Source organism: Ambystoma mexicanum, chromosome 7p, assembly GCF_040938575.1.
Source record: "Ambystoma mexicanum isolate Mex_15411 chromosome 7p, UKY_AmexF1_1, whole genome shotgun sequence".
Lineage (NCBI taxonomy): Eukaryota > Metazoa > Chordata > Amphibia > Caudata > Ambystomatidae > Ambystoma > Ambystoma mexicanum.
Window position 1 is genome coordinate 182,987,379 of NC_090939.1, and position 20,580 is coordinate 183,007,958.

The following is a 20,580-nucleotide window of genomic DNA, read 5'->3' on the forward strand; positions in this document are numbered from 1 at the left end:
TGGTGAATTCAAGTATTTTCTGTCGTGCTTTTGGCACCATTTCTCGATGCCCATGATGCCACTGAATCCCTAGAAATATCACTGTTTCAGCTGGACCTTGAATTTTACTCGGATTAATCTCCCACCCTTCCTTTTTCAATCCTTCCATAAGGACATCTAACTTTGCACGCTGTGCTCATCCTTCCCCTGAATCAAAATGTCATCAATGTAATGAGAGATTTGTATGTCTGGTTTACACGGTATCTTGTCTAAGTGCTCTGCCACCAGCCGGTGACAGATAGTCGGACTGTGCATGTACCCCATGGGTAGTCTCGTGAAAGTGTACTGACGTCCACCCCACGTAAATGCAAACTGCTCTTGACATTCATCAGCAATTGGCACAGAGAAAAATGCATTGGCTAAATCGATCACTGCATACCAAGTCCCCTCAAACTTTTGGACATTCTCAATCAAGGTAATGGCATCTGGGACTGCGGGCACTAAGGGAGGAGTGTGTTTATTCAACTCATGGTAATCCACCGTCATCCTCCACGACCCATCCCCCTTTTTAATAGGCCAGAGAGGATTGTTCCATGCGGTGGTAATAGGGCGTAACACACCCGCCTCGACATACTCTTTGATGGTGTCTGAAATTTCCTTGTGCCCCCCAGGAATGCGGTATTGTTTCATTGCTACCCGCTTGGTTGCTATTGGCACTTGCACTGGGGGCATCTTCAATTTGCCTACAGTAATGGGGGTACAAATCAATGCACTCACCCCAAACTCTACGTTTTACTGCCAAGTCCCAAGGTTAGCCCTTCCAAAATCGCAAAGCCAATTATATACTCAGGTATCGGGACAATCAACACTTGGTATTTCTGCCTCTTCAAATTGCCTATTTTCATCTCCACTCGCGTTTGCACTGCGGGGGTCTCCTTTCCCCCTAAACCTGTAATTGTAAACTGTTTGCCTTTGAATCGTGTCGGATTACCATGAATCAAAGAGGCCAACGCCCCGGTGTCTATCAATGCTCGCACCCCTTGTGTATTTCCTGGCCCCCAAAAAATCTTAACATCAACATGAGGCCACCTATACACTTTTATGAGGGCAGACGCTGCCGGAGCTTGGCCGCAGCCCTAGTCAAATTTCGAATGAGTGTGACTTGACTCCGCCTCTAGCATTGCACTCACCACCTCTCTCAAATCAGCGTATGTCGGCTGATACGGGGAAGGTGCCCCCATTGTAACGCTCACCTGACTCCCACGGAGGCGCCGGCCTGGTTTGAGCTGCTGTGACCTCTTCTAAAGTGATGCGCAGGACTCGGAAGACAGACTGGACCGGACCCCCAAATCTTGCTTGTCTGGCTCGCAGAAGTATCCTTCTGTAGGTGGAAATAGGGGATTAGCTGTCTGCGGGGTAATGCGTCGGCCTCCCACTTACCCCTCTCACCCTCCTCAAAACCCTTATGTGCTTCCCCGTGGCGTCTCACCTTAGGGTCTGGAAGGACGAGCTCTCCATCTTGCTTCTGATGCAGGGGCGCGTTGGTATCCAGTTACTTCACTGGATTTTCGGATTGGTGAGAACCACACTTGCTTGGCTTCCAGGTAAGTTTTTGATAAGTGGTTCCCCTTGTGTCCATGCATTAATGTTATAATGCTAGTGTCTTTTTCCCCATAGGGGCCGGGTTACGGAATGCCGGGGAACAGGCACCGACCCGAGATGAGAGGTGAAATCCTTGTGGAAATCAGGTAAGTCTTTAATGAGCGTCTTGGTAATGTCTTTTCATTCGCTCATTAACGCTGTTGTCTTTTTCCCCTTAGGGGCCGCGGTCCGAAAATGCCTGTATGCGGCACGGACCCGAAATGAAAAGGGAATGACCCAGCAGGTAAGTCTTAACATGGAGATTTAGCTTCCCTTTTCCCTTTTTTCTCTCACCTTCGTTATTGTCTTTTTCTCCTAGGTGCTGGGGCGCGACTGCGGATCCGGATGGTCGCTGCAGAACATGGAAGCGCCCTGTAAGGTGAGTAGAATGAGGAGCTGCAGCGATCGATGCGATGTGCTTTTAAAAATAAATGTCTTCCTTTTCAGGATCGTCGGCGAAATGTCTCTGGGATGCAGATTTAGCAGGTAAGGCCTTTTCCTTCTTCTGTTCTCTTGTTCCCTTCCTTTGCAGGTGATTCAGGATGCTGGCAGGCGTGGCAGAAGTCAGGATGCAGGAGCAGACACGGTGAGCGTCCAGCTGCTAGATGCAGAACAACGCGAAGCACGTGTGGCAGTCCGGGCGTGGTTTAAATAGCTTTGGAAGAAGTCCCAGGTAAGTATTCTTCCACGGTCCCCACCCAAGTAAAATAGTTCCTTTAATAAAGTAGTCCCTCCTAAGCCTTATTTGGCTTGAGGCTTTATGCAGCATGGTCTGCGTCAGGTAAGTGCACCAAACACCTTCTTTTATGAGCCTGGCGCCTTTGGCGCCAGGACTGATGTCCAATATGAGCCTGGCGCCAAAGGCGCCAGGACAAAGTCCAAAGAGCCCCTATTAGGGGCCGCTGGGTTTTTTCCCGAGGTCATGATGCCTGCTTCTGGGGGTGCTGGGCCTGTCCCGGTGCTCTGGGGGCAGGCATCATGACACCCATAGACCCTTCTTCTTATTCTTCCGCAGGGGGAGCAGAAGGTGAGGTGTCCCCCTGTGGTGTGGTGACTACTTGTTTCTTAACCTGTTTATAGCGCTCTTTTGCTGCAAGTCCTCGTTTTTTGTATAATTCATACATTACTCTGGTTTCAATGCCATCAATTTCTTCGTGTGGCACACCATCTTTTAACAAAGCCAAAAACATGTCTTTTCGGGACACTCGGGAGTCTCTGCTATCTTGCCTCCTGCCTTCAGTTCTTCTCTCACTACGCCCCTTTCTGTCCCGTGGCCTGTTATCACTCTTGTCCCACTCTCCTAAATCTGCAAGTTGCCTAATGGCATCTGCTACCTCATCAGTAGCCTTGCCCGTCATGCCTACGTGCAAAGTCATAATGACACTTTTGTATGCGGGTGGCGCAGTTCTAATCACCATGTTTCGAGTTGAAACTGAGAGCGGCACGGCTCCCATGTAATCAGGAGCATCTATGTGAATCGCCTCTTTCATAGCATGCTCTGACTTTTTGAATTGCTTCTCTCAATGTATACCACTTCGTTTCTTCACTAGGCCAGTCTGTGGTAATGGAGTATTTACAGTTACATGCTTGGGCTATCAAGTGCAACAAAGACACCTGCGTATCTTGACCATTTGCATCAGGGGGGCGTCCTGCTCTTAAGACCTCCTGTACATTGGTGTCAATTGATGGGGGTAAAAAATGCGGTGAATCAGTAGAATCTACCAACAACCCTGCAGCACCCCCATCTAGCAATCTAACCATCCATGTCAATAAAGCTTCCCCTGATTTTTGTCTCAAAAGGGTAATAATTTCCCCAACCTCCTGTTGTGTGTAATCTTCAAAAGTGGTTAAATCCACCATACCACCACCAGGATTCTACGGGTGTGGTCCGGCTCGCCGCCTTCTAACAGGCTTCGCCACCACTGTTTTCTGTTTCACCTCTGTTTTGGGGTCAGACTCTTCTGCAGAACTACTTTCTAGACTGGTCAAATCAAAAATATCACCATCCCACTTGTCCGGATCCCAGTCTGCGCCAGCGGTAGCAATTACAGTTGCCACCTTTCTTTTGTTGACCCATCCCCGTCTTTTCCGATACTTATAGCGAGCTACTCTGACTGCTGCCCTCTCGGCCACCGCCTGATATGTGTCGGGCTTATCTTTAAACAGTTTAATTTGAATCTGCTGCATTAACGCAGTCTGCAGCTCTCTTTCTAATCGCAAAACCTCATTTTTTATGTCCATATTCCTTTGATGTATTTTCCTATAAGCATGCAAAAGAACCCAACCTCGCCTGCCTAATGCCGCACATTCTTTACCACGTTCTACTGGAACTTGTTGCAAGCATGCAATTACATCAGCTGGATCGGCATCCCCCAATTCTTGATCCCAAGTCTCACTTAACCCGGCACCACATGCCCATCCCATGCCTGAGCCAAGTTATCATATGGACTCTTAGTCCACCCTGAAATGATAACATCAGAGCATTCACCGCCAGCGGGAACACTCTTTTTCCTGAACAAACTATTCATTACTGCAAAATGGTACAAAACCTCTTTATATCTATATTTTTTTTTCTCACTGCAATCACTCCCACAAACACGCACACACCAGCAAGGAAAGAGGAAAGAAAAAAAAACAGCTTAACACAGTTCAACACTCACTGCCAAATGACTTTCGCTTGCAAGATAACCGAAGCCTATCTACGTTCAAACAGATTCTTGAATATTTGGAACACTTCATCACAAATACCCTGCTCACAGCACCAAAATGTATTGCTCTCCCCTGAAAAGTGCACGGAACAACCATAAATCACCAATGCAATTATAGAGCAAATACTTCAACCCATAAACAGACGGACACAATAACTCACAGCCACACATTCTTTAGAAGATAATCAGCTCTTTACAGCTATTTATTCAAAGATTACAAGTACATAGAAATAACTCATAAAACTAATATCAACATAGATCACAAAAGAAGTCAAAAAGAAATACATCACCGTGAGCGTAATATAATTCCTCATCTCGTCCAGAAGCGGCTGGAAGACCCCAGGGACAGCCAGGCCGAGAGTGCCACAGCTCACAGGAAGGCCAGACGGAGCGTCCTTCTCTGGCTGAAGTCTCACCTGACCCCCTCTGGGTTTCCGCATATATAGACACTCCACAAAGGGGAGTTAATTCTCGAACCTTCTGGAAATTGCACCTGCGCAGTTGAGGAACAGCCGTCTGTTGCCAGCTGGGTCAATCGAGAGCTCCCCCCAAGGAACGCAGGGCCTCCCTGCACTAAAAACACAATCCACGGAGAACTGTAGCAAGCCATAACAATGTTAGCTTTCCCAGCAGAAATGGCCTTGACCGCATACCAGGTTTTGGAAAAGCATGTTTGTCTCAGCTGTGAATCTAACACTTCAGCAAAATGTGCGCAGCCTTTCACTGCTGAGTGAAGTAAATATCCAATATGGCTCTGAGTGCTCCCAGAATGCATTGCACGTCCGCGCAATTTTGAATCGAGCATAAATCAAGCATAACGGGGTCGCTCCCTCGAAGGTGCATGAGATCTACCATGGCAGGAGTGAGTTTTCACGGAGTGCCCCCGAGGCATGTTATGTAAGCAGATTTCCTCAACCTCCGATGGTAAGATTGAACAAGGAGATGCCGCCGCCCAAAAAATTCTGCAAAGTTTCCCCCATTCCGCTTGCAGGGTAGGAGCCAGGATTGAGACATCAGAGATACAGTTGGTAAAGGGCTCCTCAGCACATAAACCAGACATGTCACACCAGTCACCACCCTGTCCCCAGTACGAGAAAAACCTGAAATGAATGAGAGGGAATAGGGATGTGTTTAACAAATTGAACATGATGCCGCGAGGCTAAAGGTTTGATGTGCATACAAATGCTGTCATTTGGTTCAATCGCCAAAGATTGCTGACTATAAGGAATTGTGGCGGAATCCATGATTCGTTCTGTTTGCCATAGATTACGGTGACTCTGGGGACCTAAGTCTTTGCTAGAGTCATGGTATTGAATAGGGGCGGAGGTGTTCACTTCGTTTTGAGTTGAAGATTTGGAAATCCACTTACCACTGTGTAAAATGCCTACCACGATTGAGTAGAAAAGATCTTGAAAACTGTGGGTTACCCACACAGAATACAGGTGGGATTGTGGCTGAACATGTGCACGTAGGCTGCTAAATTTAACACTACTTCTAAGTGTACTTAAGTTGCTTGCCCAGCCAACAAGCAATACAAAACAAACCCATCCAGAATATCACTGATCCAATTCATTAGGCAGCAACAGACAAAGGCTATAATTCAATAATAGACACTAAGGTAGAGCTGCAGACATTGCATTTACTGTGCAGTTGCTTACTGAGGTGGGCACCATGAAATGAGCGACCTAGAAGCAGCGTTTTGGGAGAAAAAACATAAAGCAGATCAAAATAATTTAGCAGCAAAAAAAGTATACACCATTAAGAACTGGGGTGTATAAGCACTCGGCCTCACCGCCACGCTGCCCAACTGCACACTTTGGTGCACTTCGGGTGCACGCTTGATGGTGCACGTGCACCGGGCTAATAAGGGCTTCTGGGAAGCGGGTGGCGGGGTCTTGAAGAAACTACAAAAAAAACGAGAGAAAGAGCAGTTGGGGACTCCATGTCAGGAATGTAACACCAGAAGCAACAAGGTGAATGTAATTTGAGTCCAATCAACTAAATAAAAGTTACTTTTGAGGTTGTCCAACAGAATATTGCCGTGTTATGACAACGGGTGGCCAGCGGCAAGAAGCACATTTCCTCTTGGCGACTCGTGCTGTGGGTAGTAGAAGATAGTCGAATAGAAGCAGGAGAATGAAACCGCAAGCAGTCCAGGCCAACAGCACACTTTGGTGCACTTCCTTTCCTTTTGTCTAATGGGGCCAACAGTGGCCTGATTGCTGTGTTGCTTTCCATTAAAAAACATGATCTTGGTTGTTCAGTCATTTGTATGTCCCACTCAACATGTTTGACACTGCCTTACACACTTCTCTAGTCCAAAGCCATTTTTGGTTTCAATTGGCTATTCTGAATCCATATCTCTTAAGGTTTACAAATTGTGCGTGCCTTATGAAATCTTAAGATCTGTATCTGCAAAATATCAATATTGTTTTTTTTGTGCTTTTGCTTCTCCAGAAGGTTTCATAGATGCTGCTGCAAGATTGTCAACCATTTTTCTTCGCACAGAGGGATTACATGAAGGAGTATTACAAAGGTTATTTTGTTAGGTGATGGTTTCCAAGTCAAATTTAAATTGTTTTGAAAATCTACAATCTCAGTTTTACAATCCTTAAGTCTATTTCTCTATTCACGTTGTGCAAATGTATTGATGTTGAATTAGCTTCTTGTCCAGCTAATACAGTATACTTGTAAAACCGTCAAACTCTTGCTCAGTATTTGAAAGCCCAGTAATGGCATTGTTTTCATTTAGGTATCAAAGATTTCATGTGTGAGCTGTGTGGGAAAACATTTAGTGAAAGAAATACAATGGAGACTCACAAACTGGTACACACAGGTAAGTGCACTTTGTGCTAACAATTAGTATGCAGAGTTTTTTTAGACACTTCACCGCCATCAGCCAATTGTGTCTTTTTAAAGTTGGTGGAAAATTATTACATTTGCTTATTGTGTACTGGTGTATGATTTTCTTCAATAGTCTTCCTTCATAATACAATTCGAACCATTTGTTCACATAATCTGACCCTTTTGACTCTCCCACTCCCCTGACAATTTTTCCCCATCCTCACTTCTACTCTTTCTGGATTCTCCTCTCAGGTGGCCAGGGAAAGGCCATCATTCTTGGAGCCCGACCCTGGGGAGGGAGGATCACCTGGGTGGAGGGACCTTGGAGAGTGGGGAGAGGACATCTTTAGGTGAGACATGGCATTCCCCTTTCCCGTGTCAAAGTGAATCTAATGTTCCGACCTACCTTCGTAGGTTGTCAGTCATTCCCTCCTTCTTAAACACACAATATCTCACAAGCATTTCCCTTTAAGACTGAGACGAAGATGAGGCAATTCAGAGTTATGCATACCCATTCATTCACACCGCTTTGGTACTGAGACGAAGAAGAGTATTACTATGGCAAGAGTCAGGCATGTCCAGCTAATAGGTTTGAATTATGGTTAGGCAACTGAAGACAAGGACATTCAGCTTCAGCCACTTTTATTTTAATAATTGCTTCTGTTTTTAACAATCAAATAACAACAAAGTCCATCACCCACCCGTCCCCTCCTCTTTCCCACCCAGGTTCAGCCCAGTCCCTGCCAAATGCCTAGACATTCCCCTCCTTACCTGCCCAACATCTTCCCGTCCATGCTGCTTGAGTAGCCAGCTGTCTGGTTCCTTATGTCTCTTCCCCTCCCTACTACAACAGTTCACCCCATATTTCAGGGTGGCAGATTTTCCTGGGAGGTTTGCAAGTCATTCAGGAGCATGTCCCATGCCAATCCATGAACCCCCATCCCCTTCTTTCCTTCCCATATCTTACACTATCCGCTGCTCTGCGGCTACCCATCGTTGCACGTTGGCCAGCCACTGTGCCAGCATGGGACCCTTTGGACATGTCCACGCAATTGCCAACCTGCGTTTTGCCAGCAGTAACAAGAAGGCGAGCATCTTTTTCATCTGATGCCCTCGACTCCTCCCTGACACCACCCCAGCAGATATATCCTGGGGGAAGAGGCTAGCTGGCCCCCTACACGAGTGTTGACCCTTGCTGTCATCTCTTTCCAGTACTCCTGTATTATCGGGCATGACCATACCATGTACCACTAGCCGGCTGAGTCTTGCTTACATCTGGGGCAGTGGTGTGGGTGATCTGTGCGCATCATATGTAGTTTCTGTGGGGTCATATAGACCCTGTGCAGGAAGTTGTACTGAATTAGCTTAAAAGCGTGTATTGCTGGACACTTTACTGGCTTGGGAGCATATTTTTCCCCACTCCGATCCCTTGAAGGTTGACTCTATATCCGTTCCCATTTTTCCTTAATTTTTAGCTGTGTTTGGGGGCTGATATCCTGCAACGGTTATACAGCCTAGCTATTGTGTGCCTGTCATTCCCCATAGTGAGTATGGCCTGTAAAATCTGAGTATTTGGCGGCTCCTCTGGTATTGTGTCCCACATGCTTGTGAGCATGCAGGTCAGCCTGGCATAGATTAGGAACTTCGCCATGGGCATCTGAAACTTCCTTGCCCACTCATCGAATGTCAATAAAGTACTTCACTTGAACAGGCCGCCCATCACCCGTCACCCTTCTTGTGTGCACTTTGCATCTCCCTTATTATCCCTGCTACTCTGTCGACAGCCCTCACGGGTATCTCAGGACTGTAACCCGCTCCCAGCCGGAGCCTGGTGTGCACTCTTTTCCTTGCCTGCCTCACCATTTTGCTAAGGCAAATTTCTTCTGGTTCCATGGTATCCCACCATAGTAGCTCCAATCCTGTGTGGTGCCTCTTTGGTTCCCCCATCAGCCGCCGGTCTAGTTCCCCACTCTCCTGCCTTCTATCTAGTGGCATGTTGCAGCTTGGATGCCAGAAAATATAGCTACAAATCTGGTCGGGCCAGTCCCCCTTCCCGATACCTGCTCCACAAAGCCAGTGATGCCCTGTGTCGCTTCCCTCCCCATAATAAGTGTACAGTTTTATTGTCTAGCAGCTTAAAGAACGGGACTCTGGCCATGTGGGGAAGATTTGCAGAGAGATAATATAATCTGGCGAGTATCAACATCTTGTAAATCGCTATCTTGCCCATTAGGGACGTGGGCAGCCTGTTCCAAAACTCAATCCTGCCGTCTAACCCAGCGGGTGCCCTCCCGACATAGTATTGGAAGGTGTCTGCTGTGGAATGGTGTATGTTAGGCAAGATTTGGTGCAGTACCCTTTGGGTATGCTACAACAACCTTGACCACCTGGCAATAGGAACCCAACCTTTGGTATAAGTCTGTGCTACACAGGTTGGTAGGTAGCGTGATGAGCAGCCAGGCGTATCTCAAGAGGGGTCAATGTGAGCGGTAGGGGACTTACACAGAGATTCACAGTGACAAGTATCCAAATAAACGCTTATACTCAAGGTTTCTTGATTAAACAGTTATTCATTTATTTAACAGTCAGTTTGAATAAGCCTTCTTCAGAAGGGGCAATATAATATTAACACACAAATACACTTCAAAATACACACTCTTAGTTTCTCTAAATCAGCAAGTACCCATTTGGGATGGCACACAAACACTTCCTACACCCTCAGGTGACTTACATTGTTAGGACACTGTGAACATTACTATATCACTGGTACATATAGAGCAATACTGAGATGTGTGTTAAAGTAAAGAGGTGTCAGAATAAGACAAGAGATCACCCAAATATTCTGAAGCAGGTAAGCACTGTTTGAACCCCCCCAATGCAAAGTAAGTTAACCCTTTCCTGGAGCAGAGGAGAGAAGAGTCATTCGGGGAGCCAGGCCAGCCAATGTCAATTGGTCAAAAGTCTAGGTGAGCTGAAGCACTTCTTGCAGGTAAGTTAAAGTCTTGCACAATGTTTTAGAAATCTTTGTAGAAAAAGTAGAATCAATGTAGGGTCACATGCTGGGAGGCTTGTGAAGTGTAGAAGATGCAAGCAACTCTACAGGAGCAACCAAATCAAGTCTCCACTGAGAACAAGTAAGGCTACACAACAAGAGGTAAGTCCCCTTGGTTTACAGTACCTGTGGTTAGAGGAAATGGTTCCAGCTGGCTCCTGTTCCTGTGCAGCTCTGTAGATCCTGTTGTTACTGGTCCTCAGTCGTGGGGACAAGAGGGAGGACTTCTGGGGACTCCTACACTGCAATGGGACAGTTAGCAGCAGCAAAGGACAAACTTCAAATCAGCGGTACATCGTGGTTTCAGCTCCTCTTCGCGGTTTCAGCTCCTCGCGTCTCAGCATATAGCACCACCACGGACTCTTGGATACCACACTAGACTTTCCGCACAGCTGGGGTCTAGCACTCTGAGGTGGCTCAAACCTGGTCAGTCCTGCTTCGAGGGAGTGCATAGGATCTTCCTGAGGCTCGGGTCCGAACTTAAAAGTGATGCACTCGATTTGGTGTTCCTCTCCCTGGCACTTCGGTTCCAACAGCAGCAGCAGTGGAAGTACAGCCAGCTTCGAGAGGATGTCCAAACGAGTTCACTTTGGAGTTCACTTTGGAGTTGATTGGTCTAACCAACTCAAGGGGAGAAGTCGTCCTTGAAGGACTTGTCTAGTCGAGGCAAATTTAGAGCTTCAGCACAGCAGCTGGGCTTCACCGTGCAAACCAACGGTCCAGGAGTTGCAGCAGGAGTCTCTTCTAAGTACTTCTTTGGATTCCTTTGTCCAGTGGTCGACTCTGCCTTCCAAGCCAAAACGTCTCGCCTTTTATGCATGTTTCTCCCATTCATTCCAACCTAGCTGTCAATCACACAGCAGGGTGGTTGTCCTTGCCGGACAGCTAGCCGGCCAATCACCTTTGGGTACATTCTTGTAACCAAGGGATTAAGCACAGGGAGTTTTGGGCACCTTCCGCACTTCCTGCCAGACATACTGGAGCCAGAGGCGGGCTTTATTCATGAATCCCGCCAAAGACAAAGCGAACAAAGGAACTAAACCTGGTTTGGCGCGTAGAGTAAATCTCAAGAAGGACCTTTCCAGCGAGAAATGGCAAAAAAGACCGGGCCATTTTTACAAAATGGGCACCCATGGGTGCCTTACTGTAGCTGCGAATGCAGCCCGTGGTAAAAACACACAATGGTAGTAAAAAAGTAAACCACTGCCACCAGCCATTAATTGTAGAAAGGGTAACATAAAAATGTTACATGAGAAACTAGACAAAGGGGATACTAAGTAACCCCTCCAGCACCCTATGGTAAGATAGTGTGTGCTGGGTCTATGTAGAGGAAATTGTAAGTAAAGTCAATTTCACTTTACTACTCTTGGAAACAGTAGTTATCCAATAGAAGGTATTTAAACCTTAGCAGAGATCCAAAGGACCGATCTGTGACACTGTACTGCGGGTGCTGTGTGTCACAATGTAAAAAGATGATGCCAACAGAGTTTCAGACTCCAAAACCAAAAGAAACAGTGTTTAAATCACAGTAAAATACATGAGAGAGTGGGGAAAAGTTCTCTCTCTTTCCAGGTTAAATATTAAGAAGTCCTAGAGTCCAGCAAAAGTGCTGGGGGTCTCTAAGGTAGAGAGGAATTAGCAGATTTCTGAGAATTCTCCTCAACAGTGCATTTGAATCCCTAAATACCAGAATGATTCGTCCTCCCACTGCAGTCCAACCTACGGCAGATCTCGCAGCACCTTACCCCTCAGGGAGCCCAGTAGGAACACCAGCGACTTCTCCACATTTACCCGAAGCCCTGTGAAGACTTCCATTTATTGTAATACCTCCATAATGTAAGGGATATGCACAGTGGAGCTATGTCCATAAAACAGGAGGTCGTCGGCATACAAAGTGATAATGTGTTGTTGGCCCTGCACCCTGATCCCTGCTTCACTAAATTGTGTTTGAAAAATCTGTGCCATAGGCTCAAGTGCTAATGCAAATAAAATGGGTGACAGCAGGCTACCCTGCCGCGTTCCCCTCCCCAGTTGCCAGCTGTGTGAGAACACTTTACCTGTTTTTAGCCATGCTGATCCCGGTATAACATCCTGATCCACTTCAGCATATTTGGCCCCAACTCTTTCTTCTCCAAGACCTTAAATTGCCACTCCCAATTGACAGAGTTAAAGTCCTTGACCGCATTCAAGGGGACCACCGCAAATTCCTCTGTCGACCTCTGGCCCTTTTATATAATGTATTGGAACCTCTGAAGATTCATTGTGGTGTTCCTGCCACACAGAAATCTGCATTGATCTTGATGGATCGAGCAGGAAACCTCCTTAAGGAGCCTGGCCACCAGCACCTTTCCCAGTATTTTGGTGTCTAATGATTAGTGAAATGGGCCTGTATGACCCGCTGTGGCGTGGGTCTTTTCCCGGTTTAAGCAGCCCTACAATAATAGCCTCTCGTAGGGACACTGGAAGTCTCCCCTCCTGGAAGGCCATGTCATAGTTCCTCGGCTAAGGCAACTCTAGTAAATCGGTATATGTCTTGGAAAATTTGTCTCAGAGGCCGCCGCCTCAGGCGCCTTCCCATTCCTCGGCAAGTCTATTGCATCTCTGATCTCCTCCTCTGTTAGGGGTTCCTCTAGTTTGAGTGCCACCTCCTCGCTCACTCTGGGGAGCAAGACCGGCTCCAGCACATCCTCCATGTCCCGGGTTGGCGCTTATTCCCTGCTCTTGTTTAGCTGTTCCTAATACCTTTGGAAGGCTGCCTTAATGTCCTCCTGTTTGGTGGCCAGAACCCCATTCCCAGCCTCTACCTGCGTGATCAAGCCATGGGGTTGGTCCCACCTGATAAGCCAGTCCAGGAGCCACCCAGGCTTGTCCGCCTCCCCATGGATCCTCACTAGGTGGTGTGCAAAATCATGCTTGCCCAGATGCTCCTGTGCCTACTGTCTGTGCACCCTCCCCCAGAGGAGCTCCTCCCTGTATGGTACCCCATTTGCCATGTCTCCCTCCAGTACTCTGATTCGTTCCTCCAGGTCTTTCAGGGAAGCCTTGAGAGGCGAGCGGGCCCGTGGATGGCGGCTATGCATTTACCCTCATTGTCACCTCAAATGCTGACCATACAATCCCGTAATTACTGACCAAACCTTAATTAACCTCGAAATAATCCCCTATGGCCCGACAAAGCTCCCCCGCATATTGACTTCCGTTAATGCCTCGGCTCAAAGCGGCCCAGATAGGAACCTCCCAATCCTCCCACCCAGGTCATTGTGCCCTCAGGGGGCCATGGTCCGATATTGTTCTGCCCATATATTCAACGTTCCGGAACTGGGCATACTGCTCCCTCCCTATGAAAATGTAGTTCAGCTGCAGGTATGTGCCTTGTGGATGAGAGTAGGAGGAGTAACTCCTCTAGTCACCCCTCGCCAGAGGTCAACCATATCCAAGTCTGACAGCATGCGTCCCAGGGATTTGGAGGCCAGTGGTTTCTCGCGGACTTTGTGGTCCAACCTGTCCAATTGTGGTTGAAGCACACAATTGAAGTCACCCTTGCCCCCTATATCTGTTCCCTGTGTCTATCCCCACACCATGCCCACCACCCTGGGGAAGTAGGTATCATTGCTGGTATTGGGTGCACTTGAATTTGTCTCGCACACTTCCCTCCCATCCAGCAGACCAGGTAAGATGAGTCCTGCCTTCCTCATCACACTGTACCTTGGTTACTTGAAATGGGACCCCTCCTGCTATCCTGGTCGCACCCCTCTGGAGTAGATGAAGACGCTTGTGCTGTGCTCTTCAACCACTGCTCCCAACTGGTCTTTATCTTCCAAAGCTCTGCTCTATTGAGGTGTGTTTCTTGGAGGAGTGATATCTGCCCCCTCACCTTTTCAGGTTTCCTGAGTTTGGCTGCTCACCCCAGCTCCCTCACATTCCACGTGAGAATGGTGAAGACTCCCATGGTCATGGTCGTGCTACCCCCCACCTTTGCTCCCTCCATGTGCGCTACTTCCCTATGTGCCTGCCGTCATTCCTTCTGAGCTGGACACCCCCACCCTTCCCACCTCCCATTTACCCCCCACCCGCCCTCTCTGCCTGAACCACATTAACTCTGCTAAGAACCTTAACACGAAAACCTCTGTAAAATACCTGCGATGTGTCACGACACTCCAGTCCACCTCCCGAAAAGTGGGGGGCCAAACCCCCGCTAATGCTAGGGGTGAGCGATACCGCACAGGCTTGTGTGGGTGGTGAATCGCCAGTGCCCATCTGGGGGCCTGGGATTGGCATGCTCTTATCAACTGACCCCCAAGTGCTCCCCCTTCTGCCCCAAATTGCAGTTGCGGTGTACCTGTCTGCCTCAGCTGTCGATCTGCACTCCCTCTAGGGATACAAGGCCTGGGTGCGCTTCTCTGGTGGGGTAGATCCGCCCAGAGTTCCATCCGGGCCACCACATGCAGCTGGAGTAATCCGTCTTCTGCCACTGTGACCTTGCTCCCTGCCGCCTAATCGTCCAGGACGTGTCTCTTATCCGCCTCTGACGGTCTTATGTTGCCTCGCCTGCTAGGGCACCTGCCCCGCCTTCGTTGGTGAGAGCTCGTAGACCAGCTGCCTTCTGCCTCCCACCATTCCCAGGCCTCCTCTGGAGTATTGCAGAACCATTGGCGGTCCCCTTTGATGATTTTCAGCTTTGCGGTATACAACAGCATGTGGCGGATATCATGTTCTCTGAGGACTCGCATTATCTCCTCGTAGCTCTGCCAATGTTGCTGCATCCTTCGCATGTAGTCCAGTATTACCGTTATTCGTACGTTGGAGAATCCTTCTCCTGGCTGCCTGTAGGAGGACGTCACAATCTCAGTAGGCCCTTCTTGCCCAAGTATTCCGGCAACCACTTTTCCAGAAACAATTCCATGGAGTCATCTTCTGCATTTTCTGGAAGGTCCACTATCCTTACATTATCCCTTTGTGAGCGGCCCTCAGCGTCCTACGCTCAGGCCTCCAAGTCCCTAGTTGTCTGCATCAGAGCAGCACCCTGTTTTTTGAGGGTCTGCACCTCTGCCGTCGGGATCCTCTGCTCGTTGCTGTTGCCTCTCCGCGCATTTGTGCATGTCCGCCCTAATGAGGTTCAATACCTCCCCCATAGTTCTGATCTTAAATTCTAGGGCTGACCTGGAGCTCTGTACTGCCCACAAAACTTCAGTGATCCTCTCCTCTAGGTTAGGTGTCTACACTTTTGCTGCTGAGGGGGAGACGAGGTTCCCGAAGACCACAACTGCGGGATCAGAGTTGTATACTTGTCCATCCTGGGCTGCCTACTTTTCCCTCCTATCATGGTGTGCTTACTTGCCTTAGGAGCACAAGTTCAAGGCAAGCAAGTCTCTGGCCTGAATCACTTCGTTGTAGTGCCCCTTCGCAGTGTGACTAGGGGGATTAGCCAATACTGAGGTAGGGCTGATCTTAGCCGTGCCGAAGACTTCTGCCTCCCCAGAATTCCAACTGTCTCCTATTCCTGGGGGTCAGCTCAGATTCCCGCCAAGCTCCGTTGTGTACCAGGCTCCTGCAGACCCCTGCAAGATGATTCCCTCCTCTGCCACTTGTTCGCCCACCTGCGTGCCACCAGTGAACCCAGATGGCCCGGGACGCACTGTTAAGGGCCCCTGTTGTTTCAGATAATGCGGCAGGTAGGCGCAGTCTCCCTGTCTGGCAATAAATGATGTCTATCAGGATTCCTTGATATGTGCCAAATCTCATGCTTCCCTAGCTGCCCGCTCTGGCTAGTTCATGGCTAGGCTTGTCCTGTCCAGTGTATACTGTGGGCTGACTTGCAAGGGTTTAAAGCTCCTTTATGACCATGTGGTTGCCTGGGGCTTATTCCAATAAGACACAGTGTGTGTTGTGTTATAGGGTCTCCCACTATGAGGCGTATTGCCAATGGCTTCCTCGGTCCTTGGTCTCCCTAGGCAGCAGAACCACAATTAGAGGCCGAGGCTCGCCAGGATCCGAGAGGATAGCCCCTGAAGGCTATGGTAATGCCCCTCTCTCCTTTCTTCATCCGGCTTATGTCTCCCAGGCTGGTGCTGTGTTCCATAGTTGTCTATTGACACCTCCCTCTGACCGGGCTTGCACTGTCCCCGGTGTGCAGCGAGTCTCCCAGTCCTCCTGACCATCTGCCGCACCCAGAGCTCTTAGTGTCACTCCCTTCTCACTGTGTGCCCGGCATAGGAGAGTGGGGGCGCCGGCAGAGTTTCTGCTGTTTGCATGCAGGTTGCATGTGCCGTGCAAGTCGGGCAGTCCCAGCCTGAAGAACCTGGATGCTAGCAGAGACTTGGTTCCTCCACTCCCGGTCCGGTTGTAGCCCGGCCAACCGGACAAGCCCAGCAGCGGGTACGGTGACTCCAACAGCGGGTATGTGCCAGAACTGCTGGGCTGTTATGTCCATTCCTCATCCACTAGCTGGCAGCAGCCATTTTGGCTGCTCTGTTTGCGCCTTTCTGTCAAAACGTTAAATGTTCGAAAAACTGGTTTGGGAGATCGTTTTGCCTTTAATTGTTTCTCCAGTGCCTCACCCAGCGTTACACTGACCGGGGACCTAGCTTTGGCACTCTCTGCACCGTCGTTCAGGATGTTTGAGCAGCAACGTTGCAGGCAGCTTCAGGAGCACCGAATGGATCGCACTACATCATCCCTCGCTTTCTGTCACACCCCATCTGCAACCAATTAACAGGCCACAGGTGCATAAAAGGAGAAACCGCCACAAAGAAGATAGAAACCTACTGGAGCACAGGATACGGCTGGCAGATGTGGAGCAGGCTGCTGAGGGGCCGGCGGGAAGGACCCAGTGTGCAGCAGAGGGCGTGAAAGTGACGCTGGGTACCGAGAGGACAGTGGGTGGGTCGGGGCACATGCAGTACCCCTTTGCCTTGTGTTCACAGCCGGAGCTGTGGGACACTGTAGGCTCCCAAGCACTGCAGGCCTCTGCTAGCTCCCGTGAGGTAAAGCGGAGCTACTCTCAGCAAGGCTCGAAGATGGCGAGCGTTGCTCGCCAAGCTCCCGAAAAGCACAAACGGAGCGAAAAGAAGCCGGAAGGAAGAAAGAAGCAGTCCGGAGGAGGGGCCCCAGACTGGTGAGTGGAATAAAGGGAACACTCATACCGGGGTGCTACAGGGGCTGAAAGCAGGCATACGTTAATGTCAAGCAAGCTGAAACCTATGACAATTGGTTTTGGAACCCACAAGTTCAACTCTATATAGATATGCATGCTGGAATCGTGCTTTTCGTCCATGCGAGTCCCTATTCGGAGAACATGAAATCTTAACTTCAAAATCGGTCAAGTCACACCCTCCTTCAAAGAGTAGGACAAAGAAACACTTGGGGGCCAATGGAGGTTGTGATGTTCTTGTATTTGAAAAGGCATAATAAAAACTATGACAAAGAAAAAAAAACCTTGGGGAGATGTCCTTTACTGGCAAAGAATTAGCTATGCTCAATGAAGCCCTAAACATCCTCTGTCGTATTGTTCCATGCACTCTTGGCCAGGTTCTTTGCACCATCTCTTAATTTGATCGACCACCACCAGCGGTGATCTGCCTCCCCCACGGCACAAGCTTGATCACCCTCCAGTGGTCTGTTAACAGTTCACAGCCAGGCTCCACACACCCTTAGCTACACTGCATCCACCCACAGCGATTTTACCCACTCTGGCCTTGCTCTGTGCCCCCCTAGCCACACACTGCACCTTATTGCCCATCCTGCACACATTTAGCCATGAACATCTCCTGATATGGTGTGCATGCTCTCAATCACTATGTACACCCACCCCCAACACGGACACCCCTAATCTGCCCCTGAACTCCCTTAGCTGGGCTCTGCACTCCACAAATCAACTGTGCACTCCCTTAGCCGCCCCCTTGCACACCACAAGCCACCCCTTTGCACACCACAAGCCACCATGTCATACCCTCAGCTTCCCGCTGCACACTGTGAGGAGTCAGAAATGGAGACGGACAACTAGATAAATGTTTTTCACAAGATGCCATTTTATTAACTTAAAAGGGTCTGATAAACGCCTAGCTTTCCCTAACTAACGTGCGTTTCCCTGCGTATGAAAGTAACACTAAAGGAAAAGACTCTAATACAAAAAAGGTATCTGTGCCTCACACTTGTACATGCAACAAAAGCATTTAAGCTATGTGTATGACTGTTCAGATTCAACAAAATAATAAATAGAACCAAATATTCTTGTAGCCAGGGCTGGATCCCCTTCCTCAGGATCAAGGTAGAAATTCCAAATAAAAGTTCCAATTAATAAAGTTCACTCCAATCATCAGGTTCTACTTCAAAAGGTAACACACACAGGTTTCATCCAATAGCCAAGTTCTGTTTCCAACACAAAAGTTCCTTTACTTCTGGATGGTTTCACTTGGTGTCGTGATTGTCTTATAATCAAACAAAGTTCAACACTCTTCCAATTAATATTTCAATATGATTTCTCTTCTCTTGATAAACTACTACATACCAATTCTTTATGCACAACAATGTTTTTGTCAGGATTATTATACCCACAGTTCATCAAACACTCTAGTGTCCTTGCCACTTAATTTCCACCACAACCTCTTCCTACAATGTAGTACTCCACTGTCTTATTCCTGGTTCACTAACCTGCCAAGTCTACCACTAACAATCCCTTTCCTGGTGTAATCTCCTGCCGTGACGAATCTCCTAACACTTCTACAAGTACTTTGCGGTGTAGTTTACTTCACAACATCAGTAAAATTCACAACTTCTTCCATAAGGATACAACACCCATAGATGCTGTTTGCCCCACTGATTGATTGGCCACGTTCAATGAAGGTTGTGTTCCTCTTTCCCTTGATATTCACATCCTGCCACTTTACTGCCACCCTTGTGTTTCCACTATCACACTAGGTAACTGCTGGTAATGTCTTTCATTTAAGTTTCTCTCTCCAAGAAAGCCGTTGTCCCTTTTATAGTGTTCATTCTGGCCTTATATATTTCCTAAGGCAACAGCTCCCTGTGGCGGTGACAACAGGCAAAAGCGGGCAGTCTCTACTGTGCATGACTGCATAGAACAAACATACATCTGGCCTTTTATTATATTGTATGATGATGGCCTTTCTTTGGCAATGTTGGTTTTTATCTGGCTCAAATATTGCCTTCTCTTTCCTTTGCCAATGCTGGTTACAGTTTTATTTTAATATTGCCCCCTCTTTACTTTGCCAATGGTGGTTACAGTTTGGATTCAACACTGTTCCCTCTTTCCTTGGGCAAGGGTAGTCACTGCCTTTCTTAAATATCAGTCTCTCTTTACTTGGGTAGTGATAGTTCTCCAGCATGGGGTCTGGCATGGATTCACATGCTCGTGAATATTCCGCGTTGTCAGGCTGGGAATCCTCGGTAAAGAAAAAATCAGTTAGAGTTTCGTTTCTGAACTCTTTTTCTACTAATAACCAATCACGGGTCTCTGGGTCATACTGCCCCCAGCCAATGACTACCTTCTACCTAAGCCCCTCCTCTGGCAGCCATCTTCAGATTTTTACCACACATTCAAGTGTTGGGAGTCATCATGCTATAGGTCTCAAACTTTTACTGCGTTTTGTGTTTTTTCGAAGTTTACTCTTATATTTTTGGTCAATCGAGCCTCAAGCTCCACCGATTATACTTCCGATCAACAGGGACCGATTTTGGAATTTTTCTACGCCCCTCAAGGGAGAATTTTCATAGTTTCATCGAGTTTTCACTTCTTGGAGGATTCTGGAAGATCTTGGAGGCCCTACCACGTGTGGTCATGGCCCAGGACAAAAGAAACACAACGCCTGTTGGTTCCAAGCTGTTCAGGAGCTGCCCGGGATGCGGATTGCAGAATGTCTTCAAGGAAGATGAGCACTCCCGGTGTCTCTACTGCCTTCATGACGACAAATCGCACGTGGAGAAGGACTGTGTGTTTTGTAAGAACATGTCCGAACGGACAATGAAGGATCGTCGTGTTCGACTCACCGACTGGCTGGAGGGGAAGAGCCCAGCAGCAAGTGAGAAGAGGAAGAAGTCCGAGCGATCTTCTAAGACCTTTGAGGATGCTCCGGTGACAGGGGCACAACAAAAGGCAAAGCACCGTGGGCACCGGTAGCGCTGATGGTTTGGGCTCCTTGGCTGCCAGGCAGGGCGCGATGTCACCGACTCCATGAATAACGAGCCAACGCTCTGGCTCAGTGAAGAGGAAGTCAGAGAACCCGGGTAAGCTTTGGGAGAAGCCCCGGTCGATCCCGATGGCGACAGCCGAGGGGAGCGAGGCAGCGACCCTCCCCGCAAGGTGAAGGCCTCAGGCGTGCCCAAGGTCACGAAGGCCCT

General features: G+C 48.4%; 1 protein-coding gene across 5 annotated transcripts in view; it reads left to right on the top strand.

Moving 5' to 3' along the window:
* PRDM15 (PR/SET domain 15) overlaps positions 1-20,580 on the top strand; it is a 1,394,990-nt gene that overhangs the window by 999,172 nt on the left and 375,238 nt on the right. For all 5 annotated transcript variants that reach the window (XM_069636031.1, XM_069636033.1, XM_069636034.1 and 2 more), the window contains one exon: positions 7,081-7,164. In XM_069636031.1, the coding sequence (XP_069492132.1) occupies positions 7,081-7,164 (84 nt within the window). The remainder of the gene's footprint in view (positions 1-7,080; positions 7,165-20,580) is intronic.